The sequence below is a fragment of the Cetorhinus maximus genome, chromosome 2 (assembly GCF_964194155.1).
Source record: "Cetorhinus maximus chromosome 2, sCetMax3.hap1.1, whole genome shotgun sequence".
NCBI lineage: Eukaryota > Metazoa > Chordata > Chondrichthyes > Lamniformes > Cetorhinidae > Cetorhinus > Cetorhinus maximus.
The window spans coordinates 13177749-13189302 of NC_135880.1; the positions used below are offsets into that span (position 1 = coordinate 13177749).

Consider the following 11554-nt stretch of genomic DNA (forward strand, 5'->3'; position numbering starts at 1 on the left):
ATTGAAAACAAGGATGAGAATTTTCAAAGGTAAGTCGATAGTATATTGATCAGCAGATAATGAATAATCCAACAGACAGGTAAATATATAACAAAGAGACAAACAGGTGGGTATCAGATTGGTTTAACTATTTACCTATTTATCTATCAGCCCTACAATGGTTGACAGAAAGAAAGGTAAAAATATTTCAGAACAAATGTCTTTTACCTCCTTATATGTTGAAATAATGCTTCGGTTGCTGCTTGCGTGATACCCATATATTCGGAGAATGTCCTGCATCATTCCAGATGACAGGACAACATTTATTCTATTCCCCAATGTGTGAAGCATAAAGATGCGGAATATTCCCGTGGCAAAATGCCTTCTGTAATTAGGAAAAGCTTCATCGGAGATCAGTACAAAATATGGTTGGTTCTCCTCTAAGAAGTTCTGCCATCTTGGATCAAAGCAGTTGGAGAATTCTGTGTAGACTGGGACCTTGGTGTTGTGCTGAAGGTGGAGAATCAGCGCAGTCCGTATTGAGAGGAAAAGACAGCTTTGGTTCCATATACATTCAGTGTCCTATAAAGAAAACACGGGCATATTAAGTTTAAATGAAGAATATGTTCTATTACATGTATTCTGTAGAACTCCTATTATCCACATGCCACACAGGACTGCCCTCTTCCAGTTCTAAAGGAAATTGGTGGATAATAGAGGCTTGAGTATTGCTGAAAAATGAAAGCTGTTGGAGCTTTTCATCTTGCGCTCATCAGGACAGATGCAAGAATGCCAAATTTCAAAGGGAGTAACAATTTGTACTTCATGAGAAAAGGGTACTGACTGTTTTGCAGGTGGACTCTGGTTAAGGCATTGCCATGGGAAATGCGCCAGGGAACCATCGCCTCCATGCTTTTGTTTAATTCAAAATAGGCGCAATGCCTGGACATATTCCTTTTACTTGCAGAGGACATGCCCCTGCATATGAATATATGTAGCTTCTGGTAAGCATAAGTGAGCCATGTAGCAAGTCCGTAACCTTAAATTGATGGTTAGCGTGATTCTTACACACTCAGGGTTGTTAAAATGGTGACATACCACAGCATGATATATCTAGAGCACGAGCACCATACAAAGAACAAAACTCTTATTTTGGGCTCTCACGCAGACCATTGTTGTGCGAAGCCTTGGGTGGATAATTGGAATGGTCCATGATCACACTTGGAATTGCATTCTGAAGTATAGCTAACCAGGAAACTCTCCCACTCTTGCTACCTGCCATCAGAAATATTGGAAGGCTGATAATCTACCTGTTTGACCACATTATGATTGCACCTTCCACGGCCATCAAGTGGGACTTGAACCCAGAGCTTCTGATCCAGAGGCTGGGACACGACCTTGGCACCACAAGACATAAAGCTATTAAAGTGATTGAAGGGTGACGTTTCACTCTTACCTTAAAGAACGTAATGACGTACTTTGCCTTTTTTTGAGTCAAGTCGAACAAAAAACTCTCCACCAGATAAAAAAAGTGCAAGTGCTGCTCGGGGTCGAGGGTCGTCTCATGCATGTACGTCATCATTAAAGAGTCACCGTCAATAATGAAGAACTCAGACTCCACAAAGTCACGGAGTAAGCTCACCTGCCTGTTTGTCAAAAAGAGAGCAGAATGATAAACCGATTGAGTCAACTTGAGAAAGGGAGGGGAACGTGACATTGACCACCTCCATTTCTGAACAGCCAGAGCTCAAAGCCACATTGCCTCAGTCGTGAAATCGTAGCATCATCCAGTGCGGAAGGAGGCCATTTGGCCCACTGTGCCTGTGCTGGCTCTTTCCAGGAGTTACCCACACTCCCCATGTTCCTTCCCCATAGCCTTGCCTATTGTTCCTCTCGGAGTATTTATCAGATTCCCTTTTGAAAGTTACTACTGAATTATTTCACCAGGCGATGCATTTCCGATCAAATCACTGTGCGGGGAAAAAAGTTTCCTCACCATCTCCTCCGTGTTTTCCGAGTAATTTTACTTTGGAAACATTTCCTTTCAAAGAAGATCTATAGCAATTGTCCCAAATTATCAACTTGCAAGATTTATTTGTTTTTTTTTTAAACCGTCACTATCATCACACCATGGAACCACGAGATGATGAAGACCATTCGGCCCATCAAAGGTCATCCATCTAGAAAGACCGTAATGTTCCCACATTCCAGCATTTGATTGGTTGTCAAATGATTTCCACCCGTGGTTGCGAAATCTGCATGGTTGTAATCCTGGAGACTCCAGTTGTGCGCGGCCTGATCACTTAAAAGAATGGCACCTTTAAATTTTTTTTGTATGGGTGCTCACAGGTCACTTCTTCAAGGGGACAACTTCTGAGCGCCCTGTGCGGTACCACCCAGGTTACTGTGCGGCTGCACGCATACGCAGGTTACGGGGAATACTGCCTCCACCCTCCATCCGTCCCAACAACCCTTTATCCCATCTCTCATCCCCAATAATCTTTTTAGATAGGAAACAAACTTTTCAAATACAATGAAGAAAACACGCGTCGCTCTTAATGGTGTTGCTTCCAGTCGTACCCTCGGGATTGAACTTTAACTCCTGGGAAATCCCAGAGGGTTGTAAATGTATCTGGGCTCCCATTCCAAGAGTTGATGGTTTGAGTGTAAAGTGAAGCTTCCTAATGTCAGTCGTAAATCAATTTTGTTTTCTAGTTTTAATCTGAAACCCTTTGTTCTATAATGTAGCTTAAACTAATTGTCTGGATTTGCCTGATGCATCAGGTTACAATTTTAGACATTGCTGTAAGATGGCCTCTAGAGCTTTCTCTTCTATACAGAGAGGCCAAGTTCCTCAAGTCTTTTCTCATAACTTAAACCCCTTAAAATTGAGGCTCCAACTTCCTGGCTGTCCTCTGCTCCGCCTCCAATGGTTACCATTTCCATCGTGTCTTGGTGACCAGAGCTGGACTCAGTATTCAAAGTGTGATCTAACCAGGACCTTGGGCAGTTTGGCTTCTCCTAACTCATGTTTTACTGCTACCTTGTGTAGTTCAGCATTCCAATGGTATTGCTGATTGTGGGTCTTCCTGGGTTGCACAGGTTCAGCACCAGAACCTATTCAGAATCCAAATCTTGCTTCAGTTTAATCTGTAGCTGTTTCAGCTTCATTGCTGGTGTTTCTCCATTTTCCTTTCAATGTGCTTTGTTTTACATATCCCTGTCTTCAATTTCATCTACCATTAATTCAGCCAATTTAAGAATTATCTTCACCTTATTGTGTAATTCCGAATTCACCTGCCCTAACATCACTGCTTCATCGGACATCGGGAAATTTGGTGAATTTTCATAGGGTTTCAAAACCCAATACACTTGTGATCCAACCTCACACTGCAATTAACACACACACAAAAACACTCTCTAATCTCACACTGCAATTAACACACACACAAAAACACTCTCTAATCTCACACTGCCATTAACACACACACAAAAACACTCTCTAATCTCACTGCCATTAACACACACACAAAAACACTCTCTAATCTCACACTGCCATTAACACACATACAAAAACACTCTCTAATCTCACACTGCCATTAACACACACACAAAAACACTCTCTAATCTCACACTGCCATTAACACACACACAAAAACACTCTCTAATCTCACACTGCCATTAACAAACATACACAAAAACACTCTTTAATCTCACACTGCCATTAACACACACGCTCTCTCTAACCTCACACTGCCATTAACAAACACACTCTCTCTAACCACACACTGCCATTAACACATACACAAAAACTCTCTCTAACCTCACACTGCCATTAACACACACACAAAAACTCTCTCTAACCTCACACTGCCATTAACACACACACTCTCTCTAACCTCACACTGCCATTAACACATACACACACTCTCTCTAACCTCACACTGCCATTAGCACACACACTCTCTCTAACCTCACACTGCAATTAACAAACACACTCTCTCTAACCTCACACTGCCATTAGCACACACACTCTCTCTAACCTCACACTGCCATTAGCACACACACTCTCTCTAACCTCACACTGCCATTAGCACACACACTCTCTCTAACCTCACACTGCCATTAACAAACACACTCTCTCTAACCTCACACTGCCATTAACAAACACACTCTCTCTAACCTCACACTGCCATTAGCACACACACTCTCTCTAACCTCACACTGCCATTAACACGCACACAGACACATTCTCTCTAATCTCACACTGCCATTAACAAACACACTCTCTCTAACCTCACACTGCCATTAACAAACACACTCTCTCCAACCTCACACTGCCATTAACAAACACACTCTCTGTAACCTCACACTGCCATTAACACGCACACACTCTCTCTAACCTCACACTGCCATTAACAAACACACTCTCTCTAACCTCACACTGCCATTAACAAACACACTCTCTCTAACCTCACACTGCCATTAACACGCACACACTCTCTCTAATCTCACACTGCCATTAACACACACAAACACTCCCTGTAACCTCACACTGCCATTAACACACACACTCTCTCTAACCTCACACTGCCATTAACACACACTCTCTCTCTAACCTCACACTGCCATTAACACACACACTTTCTCTAACCTCACACTGCCATTAACACACACACTCTCTCTAACCTCACACTGCCATTAACACGCACACACACATTCTCTCTAATCTCACACTGCCATTAACACACACAAACACTCTATGTAAGCTCACACTGCCATTAAAACACACACTCTCTCTAACCTCACACTGCTATTAACACGTACACACACACATTCTCCCTAACCTCACACTGCCATTAACACACACAAACACTCTCTCTAACCTCACACTGCCATTAACACGTACACACACACACACTCTCTCTAACCTCACACTGCCATTAACAAACACACTGTCTCTAACCTCACACTGCCATTAACACGCACACACTCTCTCTAACCTCACACTGCCATTAACACACACAAACACTCCCTGTAACCTCTCACTGCCATTAACACACACACAAAAACTCTCTCTAACCTCACACTGCCATTAACAAACACATTCTCTCTAACCTCACACTGCCATTAGCACACACACTCTCTCTAACCTCACACTGCCATTAACACACACACAAAAACTCTCTCTAACCTCACACTGCCATTAACAAACACACTCTCTCTAACCTCACACTGCCATTAGCACACACACTCTCTCTAACCTCACACTGCCATTAACAAACACACTTTCTCTAACCTCACACTGCCATTAGCACACACACTCTCTCTAACCTCACACTGCCATTAACACACACACTCTCTCTAACCTCACACTGCCATTAACAAACACACTCTCTCTAACCTCACACTGCCATTAACACGCGCACACTCTCTCTAATCTCACACTGCCATTAACACACACACACTCGCTCTAACCTCACACTGCCATTAACAAACACACTCTCTCTAACCTCACACTGCCATTGACACGTGCACACTCTCTCTAATCTCACACTGCCATTAACACACACAAACACTCCCTGTAACCTCTCACTGCCATTAACACACACACTCTCTCTAACCTCACACTGCCATTAACACGCACACACACATTCTCTCTAATCTCACACTGCCATTAACACACACAAACACTCTATGTAAGCTCACACTGCCATTAAAACACACACTCTCTCTAATCTCACACTGCCATTAAAACACACACTCTCTCTAACCTCACATTGCCATTAACACACACACTCTCTCTAACCGCACACTGCTATTAACACGTACACACACACATTCTCCCTAACCTCACACTGCCATTAACACACACAAACACTCTCTCTAACCTCACACTGCCATTAACACGTACACACACTCTCTCTAACCTCACACTGCCATTAACAAGTACACACACTCTCTCTAACCTCACACTGCCATTAACACGCACACACACACACATTCTCAGTAATCTCACACTGCTATTAATACACACAAACACTCTCTGTAACCTCACACTGCCATTAACACAAACTCTCTCTAACCTCACACTGCCATTAACACACACATACACTCTATCTAACCTCACACTGCCATTAACAAACACACTCTCTTTAACCTCACACTGCCATTAACACACTCTTTATTCTCCCACTACAATTAACACGCACACACATGCACACAAACTCGCTCTAATCTCACACTGTCATTAACACACACACACACACACACACTCTCTCTCTCTAACCTCACGCTGTCATTAACAGAGACACACACACACACACTCTCTAACCTCACACTGCCATTAACACACACACACACATTCTCCCTAACCTCACACTGCCATTAACACACACACACACGCTCTCTCTAACCTCGCACTGCCATTAATACACACACACACACACACGCTCTCTCTAACCTCACACTGCCATTAACCCACACACACACACACACACACACACGCTCTCTCTAACCTCACACTGCCATTAACACACACACACACACACATGGCACTAACTGGTACGCACTTAAAATAACTTTTTTTACTGCCTCATAGTCGGTGATCCTTTTCTCAGGCAGGAGGGAGTAAACCTCGTGAACCTTAGAGCTTACTCTGCAGTAATAGGGACCACTGTTGGACTGGCTGCTTTAACTGCTGTGCTAACAGCTCACTAGACAAAAAGAAGGCTTCCACCTCTCCTTCATCAAATTTCGGGATTAGATGAGCAAACCAGGTTGCCTCAATCCTTAAATTCGAGCTGGTGATGTCTTCAAGGGACCCAGCCGGATACCTGCCCCTCAGTTCAAGCTGTTTTAGTTGAAACTCCCTTTCCTCTCACTTCTCTCTCTCCTGAAATTCTCTCTCTTCCTCTTGTGTCTTTTCCTGAAATTCCCTTTCCTTTTCTCTCTCCTGAAATTCTAATTTCCACTTCTCCAATTTGAATCTCCCAACTACAAATTAGGAGAGTGAAAAGGGGGCATGAAAAAATATTGGCTGGTAAAATAAAGGAAAATCTAATGTTATTTTACAAGTGCATTAAGAGTAAGAGAATAACTAGGGAAAGAGTAGGGACCATAGTGGTAATTTGTGTGTGGAGCCAGAAGATGTAGGTAGGGTTCTAAATGAATACTTTGTGTCGGTGTTCACAAGTGAGAGGGACAACGTGGGTATGGAAATCAAGCAGAAGGATGTGATATAATTAAAGAAATTAGCATAGAAAGGGAGGAGGTTCTAAGTGGTCTGGCAGGCTTAGAAGTCAATAAATCTCCAGGCCCGGATGAAATGAATCCCAGGCTGTTGAGTGAGGCAAGGGTGGAGATAGCAGGGGTGCTGGCAATAATTTTCAATACTTCTCTGGCCACAGGAGAGGTGCAAGAGGACTGGAGATTAGCCAATGTGATACCGTTATTCAAGAAGGGAGGAAGAAATAAACCAGGGAACTACAGGCCAGTCAGTCTAACCTCAGTGGTGGGGAAACTATTGGAAGCAATTCTGAGAGACAGAATTAATCTACACTTGGAGAGGCAGGGATTAATCAAGGACAGTCAGCATTGTTTTGTTAAGGGGAGGTCGTGTCTGACCAATTTGATTGAATTTTTCGAAGAGGTGACCAGGTGTGTAGATGAGGGCAATGCATTTGATGTAGTCTACTTGGACTTCAGCAAGGCTTTTGATAAGGTCCCGCATGGGAGACTGATAACGAAGGTAAGAGCCCATGGGATCCAAGGCAATTTGGCAAATTGGATCCAGAATTGGCTGAGTGGCAGGAATGGAGGGTGATGGTCGAAGGGTGTTTTTGTGACTGGATGCCTGTGTCCAGTGGGGTTCTACAGGGATCGGTGTTGGGTCCCTTGCTGTTTGTGGTATAAATAAATGATTTAGACTTGAATGTAGGAAGGTTGATCAGTAAGTTCGCAGATGACACGAAAATTGGTGGAGTGGTAAATAGAGAGGAGGATAGCCTTAGATTACAGGAGGATATAGACAGGCTGGTCAGATGGACTGATCAGTGGCAAATGGAAATTAATCCGGAAAAGTGTGAGATGATGCACTTGGGCAGGACAAACAAGGCACGGGAATACATGATGAATGGTAGGACCCTGGGATGTACCGAGGATCAGAGGGATCACTTGGTGTGCATGTCCACCAGTCCTTTAAGGTAGTGGGACAGGTAGATGAGATGGTTAATAAGGCATATGGGATACTTGCCTTTATTAGCCGAGGCATAGAATGTAAGAGCAGGGAGGTTATGCTGAAACCGTATAAAACGCTGGTTAGGCCACAGCTAGAGTATTGCGTGCAGTTCTGGAATCTGCATTATAGGAAGGATGTGATTGCACAAGAGAGAGTGCAGAGGAGACTTAGCAAGATGTTGCCTGGGCTGGAGAGTTTTAGTTATGAGGAGAGATTGGATAGACTGGGGTTATTTTCCTTGGAGCAGAGGAGGTTGAGGGGGGACATGATTGAGGTGTATAAAATTATAGGGTAGACAGGAAAGAATTTTTCCCCTTGGTGGAGGGCTCAATAACCAGGGGGCATAGATTTAAGGTAAGGGGCAGGAGGTTTAGAGGGGATGTGAGGAAGAATTTTTTCACCCAGAGGATGGTGAGAATCTGGAACTCACTGCCTGAAAGGGTGGTAGAGGCAGAAACCCTCATAACATTTAAGAAGTATTTGGATGTGCACTTGCGATGCCATGGCATACAAGGCTATGGGCCTAGTGCTGGAAAATGGGATTAGAATACCCTGTTTGACCAGCGCAGACTCAATGGGCCGAAGGGTCTTTTTCTGTGCTGTAGACCTCTATGACTCTATGCAATGCTATCCATTTCATAGCCCGCAATTTCCACCTGTAGACCTTTGGCCACCCCTTTTAAACTTTCAGGTTTCCTGGCTTTTGGCCGAAATCCTAATCCTAAACGTCTCGCTAACTCCTTTAACTGTTCTCTCTCTCTCTCAGAAAACCCGCCAACAGAGGGACTCTGGGGCAGCTTTTCTGCTCACATTTGACCTCTTCTTTGCATATTCCAAGTGGGAAGCAAATTCACAAATCTGCCTGGGAATTGCTCGCAGATTTCTTGATGAGGTGGTGCTCACCTCCCATTGTTTCTACCCGGGGAGCAATTAGTTTCTGGATGTCTTTAGAAGTACCTTATCTGGCAGCAGGATGGGGTTCCATTTCCTCTTAGGGAGTTACCCTGCAGCGTTCCAGCCAGTGAGTTGTGTGCATTTTTTAAAAAACTCGGATCTTATTTTTAAAGTCCAATATTTCCGGGTGCAACACGGTGTTTTTCTATCATTATCATGACAACACACATTCCAACCTCACATGCCGTTAACACACACACACACACACACACACACTTTCCAACCTCACACTGCTATAAAGCACCATTAGTACACAGTCTGACCTCCCACCACTATGAAAACAATTTGCATGTCTCTTCGACAAAGAAGTGTGACCAGCCACTAGACGCAAACATTATATACTTACAGGCTTTTTGCACAGGTTTGGGACAAATCTTTTGACCAATGCTGCAACTTATTCATAGGCCCTGTTGATTCTGAAAAAAAAACAAAAATTTAGAACAATGATGATCCTGGCGATTATGCAACAGAAATGAGAAACAAAGGACCAACATAAATTCACAAATAATGACTGAAACATTTACAGAGAACATTTACCAATCTTTCCCATGCTGAGTGTTCCTGATTGAAATAAATTTGACACTGTGCCACAAGGTGGGGGTATGAGAGTAGACGGCCCAAAAGTTGGTGACAATAGGTTTTAAGGAGCATCTTAAAGGAGGAAAGCCAGCTGGAGAGTCAGAAAGGTCTAGCCAGGGAATTCCAGTGTTTAGGGCCTCGGCAACTGCAGGCATGTCTGCTCATGGCTAGAGTTGGAGGAAGACAGATATCACGTAGCGTTGTGGGGGCTGGAAGAGATCACAGGCCCTGGGGGATTTGAGAAGAGGGATTTGAGAATTTTAGGATTGAAGCATTGCTTAAACAGGAGCCAATGTAAATCATCGGGCAGAGCGTTGAAGGGCCAATGGGAAACACCCTTGCAGTGCAATGGAGCACCAAGTCAATGGAGAGAGATTAGCAAAGTACTAACCAAATAGATAAAGAAAACATTTCCATTTAAATAGCATTTTTCACATTCTCAGAACACCCTGAAACTGTTAGACGAGCGCAAAATACTGCGTATGCTGGAAGTCTGAAATAAAAACAGAAAATGCTGGAAAGATTCAGCAGGTCTAACAGCATCTGCGGAGAGAGAAACAGAGTTGACATTTCAAGTCTGTATGCCTTTATTCTTCAGAGCTCTGAGTTTTTCCAGCATTTTCTGCTTTTATTACCCTGAAACTCTTAAACTCTTTATAGTCGATGAACTACCTCTGAAGTGTAGTCACTGTTTTGTGGAAGTGATTGCAGTCGATTGTTAGACAGGATAGGTGTGCCCTTACCTATAATTTACTCCACAAAGCAAACGGGGCTTGTAGACATTGGATGTCAGATGCCACGGATTTATGTGTACAAAAATTAAACATAAATATAAAAGGCAGGACTTAAAACAAAACCTTGTAGATTTAGTCAGAGGAAAGCATCACAGTGCTGAGCTCAGTACCTTTTTTTGTTTATTCTTTCATTGGATGTGAGCATTGCTGGTTAGACTAGCATTTATTGCCCATCCCTAATTGCCCCGAGAAGGTGGTGGTGAGCTGCCTTCTTGAACCGCCGTGGGTAGCAACACCCACAGTGCTGATAGGAAGGGAGTTCCAGGATTTTGACCCAGCGACAGTGAAGGAACGTGAGGGTGACCAGAGTGGCATGTGAGCCGGAGAAGTATGTCCGCCTGCTCTCTGATGAAGTGGTGCCCACATGTGTGGCTATGGAGGTCTCCATGGGAAGGATGGCGGATGCCATGGAGACCCTGGTCCAGCATTACATGGATATGCGCGCAAACCTGCACTCTGTCGCGGGAGCCATGGGTGAGTTCCTGCAAAGGGAAACCGGGCATCTCGACGTCCCTTCAGGTGCTCCTTCCACTCAAGGAGACAGGCTGGGGCCTTCGGGCACCTGAAGGGAGGAAGAGCGGCAGCTGTCCCCTCCCTCTGAGGCCTCTTTGCCAGTGACACCCCTCAATCTCACCCTCTGTCACCGCCCCACAGGAGGACATTCAAAGCAAGCCAGGGCCTGCAAGGCCTCAGCTCTCCAGAGGACGCACGCCAAAGTCGTCAGAGGCCACAGGGCCGACCATTGTACAGGCTGTCTCTACCCCTGCTGCGGATGTCTAGAAGAGGTGGTAGGTCTAGAAAAGTTAAAAAACTCTGATCACAAGTGGTTGCACAGGTGAACACATTTGGTCACATTATACTCCAAAATCTTGCACTGAATAATGTTGCCTTTCAGCTTTATTGACAGGCTTCACGAGACCCGCCCCCCCACCCCTGCACCCCCCCCACCCCTGCACCCCCCCAACTAACAGTTCAGCTGCACGCAGCCGGACCAGGAGTGTTCTGGAGA

At 44.3% G+C, this 11554-nt stretch overlaps 1 protein-coding gene across 2 annotated transcripts in view; it reads right to left on the reverse strand.

The window, feature by feature from the left end:
* Positions 1 to 9583, reverse strand: part of LOC144692410 (putative ATP-dependent RNA helicase DDX60) — a 115513-nt gene extending 105930 nt beyond the window's left edge. For both annotated transcript variants that reach the window (XM_078561236.1, XM_078561245.1), the window contains exons 1-3: positions 9519 to 9583; positions 1436 to 1625; positions 208 to 561 (exon numbers count right to left, since the gene is read on the reverse strand). In XM_078561236.1, coding sequence (XP_078417362.1) covers positions 208 to 561; positions 1436 to 1625; positions 9519 to 9574 — 600 coding nt within the window. In that variant the 5' untranslated portion in view covers positions 9575 to 9583. The remainder of the gene's footprint in view (positions 1 to 207; positions 562 to 1435; positions 1626 to 9518) is intronic.
* Between the last annotated feature and the right edge of the window lie 1971 nt (positions 9584 to 11554).